Source organism: Theobroma cacao, chromosome 2, assembly GCF_053813885.1.
Source record: "Theobroma cacao isolate CCN51 chromosome 2, ASM5381388v1, whole genome shotgun sequence".
Taxonomy (NCBI): domain Eukaryota; kingdom Viridiplantae; phylum Streptophyta; class Magnoliopsida; order Malvales; family Malvaceae; genus Theobroma; species Theobroma cacao.
In genome coordinates, this window is record NC_142640.1 from 45,536,749 (window position 1) to 45,554,601 (window position 17,853).

The 17,853-nt window shown below is 36.4% G+C and overlaps 2 protein-coding genes and 1 pseudogene across 2 annotated transcripts; all 3 read left to right on the plus strand.

The window, feature by feature from the left end:
* Nucleotides 1-3,942: 3,942 nt before the first annotated feature.
* Nucleotides 3,943-12,666, plus strand: LOC18609828 (ARM repeat superfamily protein). The gene is made up of 9 exons (XM_007045140.3): nt 3,943-4,393; nt 5,401-5,751; nt 5,841-6,056; nt 6,841-7,487; nt 8,713-8,809; nt 8,898-8,951; nt 9,302-9,411; nt 10,070-10,260; nt 11,873-12,666. The coding sequence occupies exons 1-9, from the start codon at nt 4,121-4,123 to the stop codon at nt 12,508-12,510; spliced, it is 2,577 nt and encodes an 858-aa protein (XP_007045202.2). The 5' UTR covers nt 3,943-4,120; the 3' UTR covers nt 12,511-12,666.
* Nucleotides 12,667-13,231: 565 nt separating this feature from the next.
* CRR3 (chlororespiratory reduction 3) lies at nt 13,232-15,747 on the plus strand. The gene is made up of 3 exons (XM_007045143.3): nt 13,232-13,674; nt 13,941-14,083; nt 15,389-15,747. Exons 1-3 carry the CDS (start codon nt 13,439-13,441, stop codon nt 15,511-15,513), a joined length of 504 nt encoding a protein of 167 aa, XP_007045205.2. The 5' UTR covers nt 13,232-13,438; the 3' UTR covers nt 15,514-15,747.
* A 178-nt stretch (nt 15,748-15,925) lies between these two features.
* On the plus strand, nt 15,926-17,570 carry LOC18609830 (serine carboxypeptidase-like 50 pseudogene; annotated as a pseudogene).
* Nucleotides 17,571-17,853: the final 283 nt, after the last annotated feature.

The following is a 17,853-nucleotide window of genomic DNA, read 5'->3' on the forward strand; positions in this document are numbered from 1 at the left end:
TTTTTTGTATAAGCAGTCCTTTTTTCACTTGCAGTATCATTCATTCCCATTCTAAGCTATTAGCAGTACCTTCACAGGCTAAAGTATTAGGAATTTCAATACTTGACTTGGGTGCTTAAAGGCTTCTATCTGGCAATTTATTTGTTCCTGCATCTCTATTCACTAATTCATGAGACAATGTAGTGGCATTCAAAGCTCCAATATTGTCTTATGTCTTGGTTGCATTATTCAGCACCGAAATCTTCTTTGAAGAGGCTATTTTAATGGCACCAAAGCAAACATTTTTACGTTTTGCTTTGGCTGAAGATTGCTCTCTATTTGCAACAATGGTAGATTGTAGCAAAGGTCGTTTCAATATCTCTTTCAAGCTAGTTACAGTTTTATGTGATTTAGCTACAATCGACACAAAGGTGCTTGCTCTAAAGATTCATGGATCACCTCCTTTTCGTCATGACCTTCGTCGACTTCTTCTAACAAATGGAATCTTGAGCCTGATTTTGGGTTGCTTTTAGTAATCTATTCATGGCTAGTTTGCTTCCCTCTAGTCTTTGCTCCTCCCTCTATTCTATTAACAATATTCTTCCTATAGTTCTTTTTGGTTATCATCCATGAACCAAATCTAGAGGTATCAAAATCCTTCATAGGGTTCTTATTTGAATCATCCACCTTCAATGCTTGCTTTTCAAATAATCCTTCATTCATTCTTTGTTTCATAAGACAAACCTCTGCAAATGTTCAAATTTGCCATGGTGAAAACAAAGCATTTTGATTTTTGAGTCCATACCATGCAAGATAGCAACTATCGCTTAACATGCGCCTATAAGCTTTCCTATATTTTTGTTTTTACTATATTTAGGTATTTTGATTCAACAGTTTTGCAATTATTAATTATTTAAAATAAATTTTTTATTTTCATCATTTCATGCACCTAAAAATTTGGTATTTGTTTTGGGGAAAAAAAGGGTAACTATAAAAAAATAAAAAGGAAAGAGAATAAAAGAAGATTAAGGTAGCGTTTGGTACTTTACAATGTAATGTGATTACAGGTAATGTGATTGTAAGCAATATGATTGCAAGCAATGTGATTGTAGGGAAGATAATATTACAGTGTTTGGTATATAAGTAATGTAATGATTAAAATGCAACAAATATAGCATTGTAGTGTTTGTTTTACAAGTACTTTACAGGGTATGTAATGTTAATTTTCAAAACTACCCTTATATATTAAAATACAAGTTTAACATGTATTTTTTATTGGTAATTTTTATATAATGTCATTTTTAAATATTTTTTATTTTTTATTTCTTATTACAAGAATATAATTTATTTTTATTTTTAATATAATTTTTTATATTGTATATTTTATTTTAAATTTTTTCTTTAGAAGATAATATTTTATTTTTGTTTCTTAATACGTTTTATATGTATACATTAATGTGATAGCTTCCTCTCTTGTAACCAATAGCAAATTGGCAACAAAATACCCATAATTCTCAATCTCCAATTAATTTCTTCTGAAAATATCATAAATTCAAAATAACTTGCTATCAAGCTAAAACAAAATATCAAGCATAACATCACCAAAACCATATAACTGAAAATCATAAATGAAGTTCCTTGATTGATGCTCTAAACCAAAAGTCATAAAGTTCTAATAAAACCAAAGTTGAAGTCACCTAAAGGATAGACACACCATTGTTAAAATACAAAAGAGTTCAAAGTTAATAACACTGTTAAAGTTCACCCTAAATTGATAACTAGTTCTTTGCAATAACAATACCCATCATTGCTTTAGATTGAGCCACTAAGCAAAGCCTTCACATAAATTTTCTACAACTCCCCTGACAATGAAAATAGATAATTTATCTTCCACATATCACTAGAGATGATATGTCCAGCCTTAACAATTTCTTCAAAAGTCAAACCTTCAACTCCCTAAACTATCTCAGCTACATGCTTTTTCAACCTCGCATCTTCAGCCATGAATTGAAAACGACTTACTAATTTATCAATTCCTCCCCTTGCACCTTGACAGATTTCTCCAATCTTATCCACACTATATTGGAATGCATGAACAATGTTGTCACCATTACCTTTTGTCTTAGTTTTTTTACGACGCACCTCTCTGTCACCTTGCTCTATAGTCCTTCTTCTAGTAGCAGTGGATCCCTCACTATTGGTAGCTTGAGCAGGAGAAACATCATCATCACCATTGTCATTTTCATCAACATTCAATGCACTGAAAGCTTCTGAAGCTACCCTTGTTGCTGCAAATGCAACTTCCTCAGTTTCTATGTTCTCCACTGCATCAGCTGGTGACTCTACTCCTTCCCTAGTTGCATTCTTTTCTTGCACCCTAAAATCTAAAAAAAAATTATAATGGTTTCCTACTATCAAGACCAATTTTACCTTAAACAAAATAAAAAAAATGGGAGGTCAAATCTTAAAAAAAAAAAGCAAAAAAAGAGTAAAAATTCAAGTTAAGGGTTAAAATGAGATTTTTTTAGGTCAAAACGGTAGCAGACCATCTTCGGTTGTTTGTCAACGCGTAGATCTCGAAAAGTTACATGGATTCAAAAAAAAATCTCCCCAATTGGACAACCGAGCATAAAATTAGGACTTTTTAAAGTTGAGACCACCTTTGACCCAAAACAACCGAAACATTGTAACCTTTTTTAATTTAAACGTTGCGTTGAGTTTAAGCCCACCCAACAGTCCTCATAAGAGCAAAATGAACTAGAAGAATGAGGGGACTAAACCCCCTACGAGAAACCAACCCAACTCTTACAAATTTTCTAAAAAAAAAAAATTTCAATCCAAAGACCCAACCCCAAAAAAAGGCAAAAACAAAAACACAAGGCTTCTTCCTTGATAAACCAAAGTACTAACCAGTTGGATTACAGGCCGTCCATTAGAACATATAACATTCTTTACTAACTAGTCACGTAATACCTTACTAACAAGTCTCGCAATGCCTTAATAATAAGTCACGCAATGCTTATCAATTAGTCACGCAATGCCTTATCAGAAACTATTCACGTAATGCCTTATCAAAAACTAGTCATGTAATGCCCAAAGTCAGTCACGTAATGCCTATCAACTAGTCACGCAATGTCTTATCAGAAACTAGTCATGTAATGACTTATCAAAAAATAGTCATGCAATATCCAAAATCAGTTATGCAATGTCCAAAATCAGTCACGCAATGCCTTATCAAAAACCAAGCACAAAGAAGATGGTCATGTCTTGACGGTATCATGGATTTGGCAATGCTAGGTACGAGTTCTACTGTTTTCAGCAATTCTAATTGGATAAAAGTTCTAATTGGATAGAACTTGAAAACTATTTGATTATCCATATTTTTTTGAGAGAATAAAAACCAAAAATTGCAACCAAACATGCAGCGTTTTATTTCATCACAATTACCTGTACCTCTTGTTGAAGATTAGCCCAGAAATCCAACCTCTCTTGCCGATCAAGGGCCAAATTGTTTCAATGATAAACCCTAAAATATAAATATGAAGAAAACCCAAATTAATAAAAAAAAGTCAAATTAAAGAATACAAGAAGAAGATAAAAAAAGAAGAAAGAAAAAGAAAAATGGGAGATTTCGATCCATAATTTCAAATGATGAAGAAGCAGAGCTAGAAGAAAGAGTAGCGACTTTAGCAAAATGGAGAAGAAACAACAAACCCTCAACCCCAAAAACGATACTTTGCTTCTAATTGTGAGTAATTTTTTTAAAAAATAATAGATAAAAATATCTTTAAATACATTATAGAGTGCAATATAATATGATTGTATTAATTTTGAATTGTAATCATATTACATCTATTAACTGTAATATAATTACATTATAATATTATATTATAATAATCTATTAAAAAATAAATATTATAATATAATTTAATTAAGTACATTATAAATAAGAACGTGACTTTACATCCCTGGTACCAAACGCATCCTAAATATCCGGTCGCCAAAAATTCAAGGACATTCCAATTATCCAGCGAGTGAACAAAGGCACTGCCGAGCTCCTAAGTTCTAGTTATAGGGAGAAAAATCTGAAAAACCCCACACGCAAAACCCTGCTTTTCAATCCCACTGTTTTTGGCCAAAAATGATTGCATCAACTCTCTCAACTCACTTTAATATCAAGCTGCCTAATCCTCAGCAAGCATTTACACCCTCCAGCAGCATGGAAGCTATGTCCGTAAAACCCAGAAGAAAAAACTCTTCCTTTTCAGCAAAGTTTCGTCATTTGCATCATTACCATCATCTTTGGAGCAGTTTCTTCAAACCCAACTCGTGTTCCGTCCGTACGGTCCTCAGCAAAGTCAGTGGTGATGGTGGTATGGTTGATGCCACTCCGCAGGAGCCTGCTGCAGTTTCTGTAAGTTTTAAAGTCTAAGATTCTTTGTTTCTCATCTGGGTCCTCATAATTTGATTTGAAAGTTTTTTTCTGTTAGTTGTTTTTGCTCTCTTTTTTTTTTTTTTGAGTTTTATATTAATGGAAAGAAAGATGTTTCTCAATTAGAAAGTAGAACCTTTATGGTTTCAGAATGTGAATGATTGGTCAAATGAAGTGCGTTTGAAACTTGTTAGTATCGCATTCATCGGAATACGAAATGGGGAATTAGACCAGATATTGGTAGGAATACAGTTTTGGTTCAGGACAAAAAATTGGAAATTTATTTTTAGATAGAATGTACCACAGAGCTACAACGACAACAAATAGGAAGCCTTTCACCACCATGAGGGGTCGGCTATATAGATAATAATGCGTCACTGTTCCCTGTTTAAAACCATATCCGCAGAATGTATCATAGAGCTGTTACAGAAAAATGGGGTGTAAGGAGCTTTTGCCAAAATTGTACTGAAGAATGGAAGTCAAATTTTGGTTATCAAGCAGTCCGAACAATGAGCTTGATAAAATGCTATACATTAAAGGTTTGTAGGTTTTTTAAGCACTTTTTGAATTGGGAGGGGAGGATTCAACATTTGAAAGGTGCAATAAGGAGTCTATGCTCTATGCAGAACAGATTAAATGTTATAATTTCCCTGGTGGGCAGTCAGGGGAGACTTTAATTTTTAATCGCCCTGAGCTTGGCCTTTAGACCTGTCTGGTTAAGCCTCCAACTTCTTATTCATATGTTTAAGCTTGAAGCATTTGATGATCCCAAAAAATATAACATGGTTATTTTTGGTCTGTTTTTCCTTTAGTTTTGATATGTACTTACAATTACAACTATTATTTTATTCTTGCCCTTGCGCCCCCCCCCCCCCTACGGCCCCCAACTCCCCTTTCTTTCTTTCTTTCTTTTTTTATTTCTTAAAAGAAATGTCTATTAATCTAAGATGCAGACAACGGAATGATACAGCTTGTTATGCTAATTCCAGGATGCTGAAGAAATAAACAGTAGTTCTTCTACTTTAGGTGACAACTATGTGGCCTTATTTGTACGGATGCTTGGGCTTGACCATGATCCTCTTGACCGAGAACAGGCAGTAATGGCACTATGGAAATATTCACTAGGTGGAAAGAAGTGCATTGATGCCATTATGCAGTTTCAGGGTTGCGTAAACTTAACTGTAAACCTTCTTAGCTCTGAATCTAGTGCTACATGTGAAGCAGCTGCTGGTCTTCTACGATCGATATCTTCAATCAATTTATACAGAGGTTTAGTGGCAGAAAGTGGAGCAATAGAAGAGATAACTGGTTTGCTGAGTCGACCTTCCTTGACTTCTGAGGTACAGAGGAGGTATTTCACCTTTGAAAATTTCACCATATTTATCTTGTTTGTAGAAATTTGAGATATATTATGAACTCACTTTTTCAGGTTAAGGAGCAAAGTATGTGTGCTTTGTGGAACTTGTCTGTGGATGAGAAACTTAGAGTGAAAATTGCAAATATTGATATCCTACCATTGCTAATCAATTGTCTAGATGATAATGACATAAAAGTGAAGGAAGCAGCTGGTGGAGTTTTGGCAAATTTGGCCTTGAGCAATTGTAATCACAAGATAATCGTTGAAGCTGGTGTCATTCCAAAACTGGTGAGGATCTGTGTTCTCTTTGCCGAATTGGCAATGGTTGTTTTCTAATGAAGTGACTGAATGCGTTTCTGGTTAGATGCTAAAATGGTAACTAAAATATAGTGACTTTAATTATTGAAGAGCAATTGTTTCCTCGAACGAAGTGCTCTCTCTCCTCATGAACAGATTTGGGGCACTTCATTGAGTTTTGCTCTCTTATTGATGGGTTGACCTGATTTCTTTTATTCTGACCGAGAAGGCAGAGGAAAGAATATGACAATTTTCTGGTCTACCCTCATTATGCAGAAAGCTTATTTGACATAATAACAAAAACTTGTTCATTCTGGTGCATCCTTTTCTCATCTATTGTTTGTAAAGCTTTACTATGGTTACTAAAATCAAAATGATGTGAGTAGCATGTCAAAATCGTCAATCTAAATGGTCTTGTAAGATATTGTTTATATAAATGATGCCTTCACTAGGGAACTTATTTTGTTTGCCATCTTGTGGCTATGTTCTCGTTGACTTATACATCTTCTTGCCTTGCATGCACTGCACCTTATACCAAGTTTTAACCTCTGAAATTCAATATATTTGACTGGTCTTTATCAAGCTCATCAAATTCAATTTTACTAGTAGATTATGCTTAAGAATCACCTAGAGATGAACTGGATCCATTGTTATTGACTCATTTTAGGACATGGAAGGCTGTACTGTATGATTGTGATTGGAATGACCTGAAAATTTAACAATAGTTCAACTAAATTTCGATGGGACTCTTGAAATGTTCTTATTTAAAATGCAGGCAAAGCTCTTAAAAATTGATGTGGAAGGATCTAAAGTGATTCAGAAGGAAGCTAGAAATGCATTGTTGGAACTTGCTAAGGATCCTTATTATAGAATTCTTGTCATAGAGGAGGGTCTGGTTCCTGTGCCCATGGTTGGTGCTGATGCATACAAGTCTTTCAGGCCACAACTATATTCATGGCCTACTATGCCAGATGGTACAGAGATTGAGCAGACTTCAAAAGGTCCTTCCAGGTTTGGTGCTTCTGAATTACTTCTTGGGTTAAATGTTGACAAGAATGTTGACATTGAGGAAGCTAAAATTAATGCAATAGTTGGACGGACACAGCAACAGTTTCTTGCTCGTATAGGGGCTATTGAATTGAATGATGGAAAAAAATCTCAGGCTGAATTCCCCACTGATCAGCGACTTGCTCTTCTCCCATGGATGGATGGTGTGGCTCGATTAGTTTTGATTCTTGGGCTTGATGATGAGGTTGCCTTATCAAGGGCTGCAGAGTCAATTGCTGATTCATCTATCAATGAACATATGCGGACTTCATTCAAGGAAGCTGGTGCCATCAAGCATTTGATTCAGCTTTTAGACCACAACAGTGGTGCTGTCAGATCAGCTGTGACCCACGCTTTGGAGAGGTTGTCTGTCAGGTATTTTGTTCCCCATGTTTTAAGTCTTCACACTATGCTCAGTCTTGCTAGCTAATGCTTTAGGTTCTAAGTGGGGAAATTTTGACAAAGGAGCTGATTTTTCTTGAAGTCCACATTGACCCAGATTTTGGCCTTTTCCTTTAGCTCACGATAGTGTTGTATAGATTAGTGAGTCAATTTTTTTTTTTTATGGTTTAAATTTAAAATGCTGATGTGAGAGTTTTTAGTGAGCCTTCTGGTGCTCTCTCCTATATGCTTCTTAAACCCTCTGTATAAACATAACTCCCAGGGTTACTGTTTGGATATGGAAGCAAGCTTACATGTCTGGTCTCTTTACTTAATTAACTATAATGAACGACTTAATTAACTATAATGAACGGTCTATATGTGTCTGGAATCTATTGATGGTCCCACTAGAGTGGGGTCTAGTCTTAAATTTTAATATTTTGTTGTGAACTGGAGCATCAGTAAAATCCTGCAGTCGGCAAATGACCTGGCTGATTAGCTGGCTAAAGCCAGGACTATGAGAACTGGTGATCTCTTATGGGTATTTCATGAAGGGGTAAATGGCACATAATGTTTTTTCCCTTGTCGCTGCTTCCTGCATACTCGATGTGTTTTATTGCTTGTTCACAGGGGAAGTGTGGACTGCTAGGATATGGCTTTCAGTTTTCTACTTTTGTCCATCTTGTGAATGGATGGATCTGTATAGTCTTTGATCACATTTTTTTGTCCTCCCCATATCTTGCAAAAGGGTCTGTACAGGGACTTTGTTTTTTGTTTTTGTGGTTTCTGTGCTTTGCTTCTGGTGGTTCTGGATTGTATTGGACTGTGATGGTTTGATGGATATGGGGTGCTATGGAACTTTTTTGTCATCCATAGCTTTTGCTGTATTTTGGGGATGACTCTCCATCCCTTTTACATGTGAATAATACATCAGCTATTCTATACACACACACACAGTTTTATGCATGATTTCTCGATTTGCTTTGTGGGTATTGATGCTGGTATCCGGTCATATTGCCTCAGCTTTGTGTTATGAAACCTTTTTTCTTTATTGAACACTGAGCATCATGCCATTGTCTTTGAATGTATCCTCATATTCACTTTTCTTTAATTTGATTATTAATGATTTATAGTTTCTGGAGTTAAAGTATTATCATCTCTGCGCTTGATATCTCAATTCTTAAATCAGATAAATTGTTTCTGAAGTTCTTTGCTGCAGCTCTGGTGATTGTGAGGTACTTGAAGCTGAAGGTATTTTACATCCTTTAGTCAGTACTCTGAAGCACTCGGAGAACTCTGAAAGCTTGATGGAAAAGGTACAGGCTATCTTTATTTTCTCAAGAGATAATTTGGAATAATTCTAGTTTGATAATGGTTATGACAAGGATTATTGCTGAACTGCAGACCTTGGATATACTTGCTAGGATTTTAGACCCTAGTAAAGAAATGAAATCAAAGGTAAGTCAATCCTTTCTTGCATCTTCATGTAAATGAGAAAAATACAATTTTACATCTGTAGTTTGTTCTTGAGGCTTGGACCCTTTGAGGTGTCCTCTGTTAATGGCAGGGCCTATGGTGTTAACATTTTAATTAAAAGATCCTTTTGCATTTTTATTAATATTTGTTGTCTTATTAAAAAGGTTAACATCATAACTCCTTGCCAGTAACAAAGCAACCTCAATGGTTCAAAGTGTTCAAAACACAGACACACACGAAGAGGAGGTTTGAACAAAACAGGACAGCAACAGATAGTGGACATGTACTTTGCCCTGGATTTTTCTATTGACTTACATACTATTACATTCTAGTTCTATGACGGACCAGTTAATGGTTCAAAAAAAGGTCTAGATGCTTCAAGGAGGCTTGATGCTTTTGTTGGATTGACTGAAGACAGGCCAGTGTCAATAATGGAATCCAGGTTTCTCCCTCTTCCTTCTGTTATCTATGTTTCTTTTAAAACTGATGGTTCATCATTATGGCCTCCTTCCTTTCCTATGTGGTGTTTACTATTGGATTATTGTTGTTTGTCCCTAAATGATTACTTACTCTGGATGAAAAACCTGGAGAGAACCCATTGGGCAGCTTATTGATGTTTGCCTCTTGTTGTGCTCTCTTTCTATGTAGATCCCTTTCTCATGGTACTGCAGGGTTTTGAAGTTTTATCGCTTTTAGCCCTCTTGGTTCTATCTCTTCTTTCCTCAATTTCCTCTAATTTCTCCCTAAGTTGATTCCCTCCCTTTCCCTCTGTTTTCCCTCTATTCTCTACTTTCTCTTTCCCCACACAATAAATGGTTTGGAGAAAAAGAACTAAATATCGAAAATAAAGATGGCTATTTTAAGGTTGCTGGTGGTTCTGGTAAGAATATACATCTAAGTCAATTGTTGGTTTCTTTTGTTTCTTGAAATGAAAGAAAAAGAAATTAGTTTATGCTGTTTTCTTCTCCTCTTCTTCTTTCTTTTTCTCCTTGAGGCTTTATTTCACTACAAAAGGTTTCATGTTTCAGTATATTGATGTTGAACCCTTAGGTTCTTAAAAGTTACACTGACCAGTTGTATATGTTGGAAAACTTTTATAGGAAAGAATTGCTGGACTCTGCTGTCATTACTCGCCTTATTGAGATTCTGAAGACATCATCGTCAAACCTGCAAAGAAAAGCAGCTTCTATCTTGGAATTCATGACAATTATTGAACCAAGCATGGAAACGATAATGACAGTTGATATATCATCTGGTCTGGATGCTGTTTTTCAACAAAAAGTTCTAAAAGGTAAGGGTAATAATTCTTTTAGTTGAAACACTTAAGCTGTAGAGAAGTACCTTGTTTGGACTTGAAACAAAATAATGCTCTTGGAAGGAGGATATGTCTTCACCCTATCCTCTTTTGTGTTTTGCTCGTGTAGTCGAAAAGGAAGAGAACATTTTCAAGTTTTAATAACAAGCAGTTTAGCTGTCCAGGAAATTGAAGGTCCACAAAAGAAAAAGGGAACCTTTTCTGGTTGTTTTATATGATGCTTTAACCATTGTAGAGTTAAGGTGGATTCTCATTTTAAATTTAGCCCCTTCTAGTTAAGTTTTTCTTTGTTTTCCTCATATAGGTGAAAAACGAGAAAACATTTTCTAGTTCCAAATATAAGTAGTTCAGCTGCCTAGGAAGTGAGGTCCATAGAAAAGAGAAATATTTTATGTTTTATCATTATGCAATTAAGGTGGACTTGCGTTCCAAATTTAGGTTCTCTTGCTTAGATTTCCCTTTGGTTTTAGGTTATGGACCTTCAAAGCAAATTGAAACTCCGCTTGAATTTTAAGTTCTTGTTGCTCAATCTGCAATTTCCATATGGGTATTAGTTCATGGTATTAACAAAAGCCACACAGTTTTTAAAGTCTAAATTTCAAGCATCTTTCTTTAGATATAAATTATAGTTGATGGGATTTCTTTTGGGCATTTTGTGGGTAGCTGATTCTTTGCAACTGAGTCCAATGCTTCTCCTTTATTTCTTGTTAAATGTAAATGCATGTCACCATCTACTTTTGAGGGAGTTCTCTCACTCTCTCTCCCTCTCTTGCATGTGCATTTTGCTTTTCCCGTCTAAAAAGGACTTTACTACGAGCCAGTTACCATTTTCTTTGTCTCCACTTTGGCAATTGGCAATTGAGACTCTACTTATTAAAGAAAGAGATTGCTCGTTTCCAGAAATATCGTGCCTTCTGCCTTTTGAATGCACTGGTAATTGCAGTTCTTTTCCTACGCATTTTGCAAGTTTGAGTGATATGCTCAAAGATGACTGCAAAATAACAACTTTCATATTCCTCATGTTTATAAGGATTAATAAAAATTTGTCTTATCATGTTTGACTCTCCACAGTTTAACCTAGTGAAGGTATATACTGACCATAATGATGTTGCTGTCCACTTCTACATGCAATTGAGCATCATAGCATTTCATATAGCGATAAAGAATCTAATTGTTAGGTTAATTGAAATGAGAGTTTCATGCTTTCATTTCTGTTGTAACACTATTTCAGTTTCTTGCTTTCGTTGACCAGAGTTTTCTTGTCAATTCGTAACCGAAGAAATATTTCTTGCATCTGTTCTTGTAAACAATGCAGTACACTGAAATGGAATAGTTACAATTGCTTTTTGGCACAAGTTTCTTTGAAATGATTGTGAAGTATCAATTAGTTCCTTCATGTAGATTAATTTGGAATGATTTGGGAAGTATCCAATAATTTTCCCCCCCTTTTGAAAGTTGCAACATGTAGATTCATTCGGAGGTACCTGGGCCTAGTTTTAATGCCTTCCCCAATAGCATGGGATAATTTTATTTAATAGACAATGTGTTTATAGTCGGATTGTTTTAGCAATACATTTGGTATTGGCAGACATGGAAGCTGATGTAGAAGGTCAGGAACTTGACAAATATGCTCTTGAACTTGAGGAAGCTGGCCTAGCAGTCTCTGCAGCATCAAGGCTACTAACCAAACTTCTTGAGTCTGAGCAGTTTTGCCAAAAAGTGGATTCTGACCATTTCACTAAATTACTCTGCAAAATCCTCAAGTCAGATATCCCTCTTCACAACAAAGATTGGGTTGCTGCTTGCCTTGTTAAACTGAGCTCTTTTTCTGGTCCTAATGTAGATTTTGAGAATCCAGTCAACATGGAGGTAACTCTTTATGAGACAATCCCAAGACTTTTAGAGCAGATAAAATTGAGTCTTTCTCCAGAAGCACAGGAAGCTGCTGTTGTTGAACTTAACAGAATAATTTCTGAAGGGGTGGTGGATTCCACTCGAGCTGTTGCGTCTGAGGGGGGTATATTTCCACTGGTGAAGCTTATTGAAGAAGGGAGTGAGAGGGCAGTCGAAGCAGCCTTATCAATACTGTATAATCTGAGCATGGACAGTGAGAATCATTCAGCAATCATAGCTGCTGGAGCAGTGCCAGCATTAAGGAGGATTGTTTTATCTCAAAGATCACATTGGACACGGGCACTTCGTCTACTGAGGAATCTGCCGGTATGATGGCAAAACTGAGTATTAGGTTTTCTGGACCATTGTACAGATCTTGTAAATCATTTTTGTTCTATTCTGGAGCCATTTATATGAAGTTTTGAAATTCACATTGGTATAATTTACATTGGAAGTCCATAGTGTCTATGTGACAAGGTTTGTGCTCAATTCCTTGCCATTTTTCCCACTCCATTTGGACTCAACACTCATGTCGATCTCTTGAAAGCCCTTGATGGTAAATAGATTTTGTCCTCAAGAAATCAACTGATTGCTGCGCTACCAAAGCAGCAAATATTTTCATTTGTAAGCTATATATGACAATGAAACGGTCATAAGAGAATCGGTAATGAAGAATTTTACATTATGGTGATGGCGTTTAGCATTAATGATCTGATGGTGGGTTCAATCCGGCTGATTTGTGTGTGTAGGAATTTCTGCTTCAGCCTCTGTTTACTTTGGCACTAACATGTTGTATAGCTTTAGCAACCAACATGTTATAGGAGCTGCTATGCAAGGTTAACGTTATCCCAAATTCCCTCGTCTTGAAATCAGGAGAAATCATTTCCAAATAATTTAAGCAAGAGAACATCTTATCATAGTAACGATTGATGGTGTCTCCAATGGGTTAGCGAGATTTATGAAATGGGAAAATGTTTGTCTTATATCACATTTGTCAAAACTATAAAAGTAACGACAGGCAATAGAAAAGATTTGAGACTGGTTTAAGATAATAGCTGCGACGGTACATAGGCTTGCAAGGGTTGGCGGTATTTCTTTGAGGTCGTGTACCTACTGCTTCCAATGTTGTACCTTAATATCTTTTCGAGATATTTCTGCTTCATCACTGGCTAGCCAGCTTGGTAGTTTTGTAAGTTATCCTTTGACAGTTAGCAGAGCAAACTAACAAAACCAAAACACGAAACACAGACACCAAAAGAGCATGGCTTGCTTATCTTGCACTTCCATTTCCATGCCCAAAGCTGTTGCTCATCCCCTGGCGTCTCTTACCGACAACCCGTCTCCTCCCCAAGAAGTCAAATCAAATCCTAAACCAAGAACTACAACTCGACCCAGAAAAAGGAGACAACGTTTGCACAAGCAAAAGCCGCAGCCTCCTTCAATCATCCAAATTGAACGTGCCATTGGTGCAGGCTCCTTCAGGGACGCTGACTCCAGGCATATTAATTCTCAGCTCTTTCTTTCTTTTAACTGTTTCTCAATCGTGTAACTGGTGTTGATGTTTGTATTTTCAATGACACAAAAAGTTCATTCATCATTTTATGAACATGGTTTGTTTGTCCTGTCTGTCAATCATGTTCTTTACAATTTCTTCTTTTGATGTTGCGTCTCTCATTCTATGTTTTTTTCCTAATGGGAAGTTGAGAATAAAGTTGATTGAGATGGGGTTGGTAATTCCAGTTTCTTTTGTTAAACCTCGTCAGTGATTTGGAGAATCGGAGGAGAACAGTATTTGATGGGCTTTTGCCAATTACTGGTGGTAAATTTGAAGGAGAAATTGAGAAGAAGCTCCGCGAGACTGGGGAGTGGATTGGTAGCAGAACTGAAGCAACCTTTCGTTCCTGCGGTATATGAATTTCTTTCTCTAACTGATAAAATGATTGGATTATGTTTAAAAAGTTAAAGGTCTTGCAATTGAGTATTAAGATAACTTTTGTTACTAAAGTTGGTGTTTAAGTTGAGATTACAATATGATATTCATCATTTCTCCTCTTCCGGCTTGGGGGAAAGTCTAATTAATATATATATATATATATATATATATATCCATGTACGAAGTATGCACTATGTATGACTGGCCAAGAAATTCAATGTGAACTGTGTGATTACTATTTTGGATGTTAAATTGTTGACTAAATTGAACTCCATAAGCAAGTAACTCAATAGAAACTATTGTAGTTGACTCAGATGTCATTGCCTACTTTGTTAGTTTCTGAACAGAGAAATTTACCCTTTATCTTTTCTTTCAGAAAAAAATTAGTTCTAATTACCCTGCAACTATAAAGTTCAAACTTATAGTGCTTGAGTTTATGCCTGTATTATGAACCACATCCAAAATATGCAGGTCTACACCTCATTCCGAGACAATTTGTGGTGTTGCTTATTGTTCCTTACATTTTCCCATTAGTAGATTATAACCTCAGTTCTATAGTCTCAACCTCAGTATCTTCCTAAATGCACATTTCCTCCCTTATTTTTGTATTTTCATGGGGTAGAGATTCAGATAAATTGTAGCTAAGGAAATCCTTACTGCTTCTACAGTCCTGTGAACTCTGAAAATTGGGACCGCCCTTTAGTTACTTTGTCTCATTGGGTCTATGTTTTGGTCTTCACTGGATGCAGGGATGCTAAGCTTCGGCTTATGTCCTTTTGGGCGGTTATGCCATGATGGATATCGCATCCTCTTTTATTAATAAAACTTCTTATAATCTCTCAACAAAGGAGATTTAGATAAATAATATGTAAAGAAAATCTTCTTTTTTGTGCAGTAGCATACATGGTAGAGCTCCTACCATGTTAACTATGTTCTTCACTGTCTTTAAATATACTGCTTTTTTTGGAATTAAGAAACACTGAAGTTGAAAATGCACCTTCTATTTTGTTCCTTCTATTTTGTTCATAGACAATTGACAAAAGAAGAAGGAAAAAAAAAAAGCAGATGTTGTAATGGTTGAGTGCTGCTTTCTTCCTTCAATTTCTTCTATCTGATATGGAAAACCCCAACCTACCCTCCTCTTTTATTAGATTGAACTTGGAACAGCCAAGTAGTACCAGTCTCGACTTCTAACAAAGAGTGCCCCCTTAGGGACTTCTAAGTTTCATTTTCATGATTGGGCTCATAATAGTTTTATGTTTGCCAAATGTTCTGCAGGAAGAAGAATTCTGTTGGTCGTGCTTCAATGGTTCCTACCAATTTGGGCCTTTTCTCTCCTGGTGGCTTCTGGAGTTATAAAGCTACCATTCAGCACACCTCTGATTGATGACCTCATCATGTGAAACTAGATCCTAGATGTGATATGGTTTGTACACGTTAATTTGAAGCTTCTTGCTTGTTATGATGTGATCAAGGTCGTGCCCTGTCTATTAATAAATAATTGTAGTAAATCTTTATCATTTGGGTGTGTGTCATTGTATTTAAGGTGATGAATAGGAACATGTGTAAAAATTATGATATTTGTGACTATATCCTTTTATTAATTATCAGGCTGCGAAGTATATTTCACATCATAACTGGGTATGCGTTATGATAATAGTATAAATCAAATTCTATGATGAGAATTATGTATCTCTAATATCTTATTTGATAGTGTGTTTGCAATCAAATTTGACAATAAGGATCAAACACAGTTTCTATTGCTCAATACATTATAGTACAGTAATAAAGGAAAAAGGAACGCACACACGTACACATTGATTTTGTTTGCAGAAGGTTCGGTGGAGCAGCCTAGCATTTTTAAATATTCCCGTCGTTGGCCAAGTAGGACCGCCGCAGGTTTGTCCAACGCCAAAACCCCAAAAGATTCCCTCATTTCCACATACTAATATTATAAAAAACAATCAACAAATTTCTCTGTCATTTGCTAGCATTTCTAACAATAATGGGAGTGGAGTCAACGAGAAAAGCTTGCTTCTTCATCCTCTTCTTCCTGTGTCGCGCCACTTCAACTCCTCTCTTTCCCAAAGAAGCCCTCCCTACTAAGTCTGGCTACCTCCCAGTCAATCCTGCCACCGATTCTGCCATTTTCTACACTTTCTATGAAGCCCAAACCCCCACTTCACCCCTTTCCGAAACCCCACTTCTTATTTGGCTCCAAGGAGGCCCTGGCTGCTCCTCCATGATCGGTAACTTCTTCGAGCTTGGACCCTGGCGCGTTGTTTCTTCTTGCAGTCAAAACGTGGAACACTTGTCTCATGAGCCCAATTCAGGTTCTTGGAATCGCTTATTTGGTCTCCTTTTTCTAGATAATCCTATTGGAACAGGGTTTAGTATAGCTTCAACGCCTCAAGAAATTCCTAGAGACCAAATTTCTGTTGCTAAGCATCTTTTCATTGCAATAACAAAGTTTATCTCATTAGACCCTTTGTTTAAGCATCGTCCAATTTACATTACCGGGGAAAGCTATGCAGGAAAATATGTTCCCGCAATTGGATATTACATATTGAAGAAAAATTCTCAATTGGTAGCTTCAGAAAGATTGAATTTGAAAGGTGTTGCTATAGGTGATGGGTTCACGGACCCTGAAACTCAAGTTGCTACTCATGCTGTTAATGCTTATTATTCCGGTTTGATCAATGAGAAACAAAAACATGAACTAGAGGAAGTACAATGGGAGGCAATTAAGTTGGTTAAGGTGCGGAATTGGAGTGAGGCGACAAATGCTAGAAGTAAGGCAATGCATTTGTTGGCGAGCATGACAGGTTTGGCCACTTTGTATGACTTCACAAGGAAAATGCCTTACCAGACGAGTATAGCAACCGAGTTTCTCAACATAGACGAGGTAAAGAAAGCGTTAGAAGTGGACGAATCAAGCATATTTGAGGGTTGCAGTGGCATTGTAAATGCTGCAATGCATGAAGATATGATGAAGAGTGTAAAGTATATGGTGGAATTTTTGGTGAAAAAGACCAGAGTGTTGTTGTACCAAGGATTCTATGATGTAAGAATTGGTGTAGTGTCAAATGAGGCATGGGTGAAAACAATGAAATGGGAGGGAATTGAGAGGTTCTTGATGGCTGACAGAAAGATTTGGAGAGTGAGCGGTGAGCTTGCCGGTTATGTGCAAAAATGGGAGAGTAATTTGACCAACGTTGTGGTCTTAGGGGCTGGACATCTTTTGCCTGCTGACCAGGCATTGATTTCGCAGGCTATGATTGAGGATTGGGTTTTGGAGAATGGACTCTTTGGTGGAGAGCTGGTGAATCTCTCAACAAATTTCCGTGAGCCAACGTGAAGAGTATAATTGTTGTTGTGCTTTATTACAGCTGGTGTGTTGACATTTGTAACAAATGCTATGAATAAATTCCATCGCTGTGGTGTGGGGTTTCTTGATCCAGTTGAGTGTGGTTTTGAGAGACCGAAACTGAAATTCCATGAGAAACAAATCCCAGAAACACAAGTGTAAGGAACTGCAAAATTTGAGAGATCAATACCTGTCAGCAGCAAAACAAGTACATAGAAAAAATAAATTAATACAACACCATAGTAAACAAGTGTACTGAGACTAATACCTCTCTTTAAAGATTTGAATTTGAGATGTTTAAGTTGAAAATGTTTGCAGTATCTTTTAGTAATAATTGACGTTTCCCTTGTATAAACAACAATTGAATTGATTTTGC

Bases quoted from the DNA above. Each gene is read 5' to 3' on its own strand.
- LOC18609828 (XM_007045140.3), top strand. From the start codon at position 4,121: ATGATTGCATCAACTCTCTCAACTCACTTTAATATCAAGCTGCCTAAT. The intron at 6,057-6,840 runs GTGAGGATCTGT...TTTAAAATGCAG, and splicing joins CTGGTGTCATTCCAAAACTG to GCAAAGCTCTTAAAAATTGA. The intron at 8,810-8,897 runs GTACAGGCTATC...GCTGAACTGCAG, and splicing joins CTGAAAGCTTGATGGAAAAG to ACCTTGGATATACTTGCTAG.
- CRR3 (XM_007045143.3), top strand. From the start codon at position 13,439: ATGGCTTGCTTATCTTGCACTTCCATTTCCATGCCCAAAGCTGTTGCT. The intron at 13,675-13,940 runs GCATATTAATTC...AAACCTCGTCAG, and splicing joins TTCAGGGACGCTGACTCCAG to TGATTTGGAGAATCGGAGGA. The intron at 14,084-15,388 runs GTATATGAATTT...AATGTTCTGCAG, and splicing joins AGCAACCTTTCGTTCCTGCG to GAAGAAGAATTCTGTTGGTC.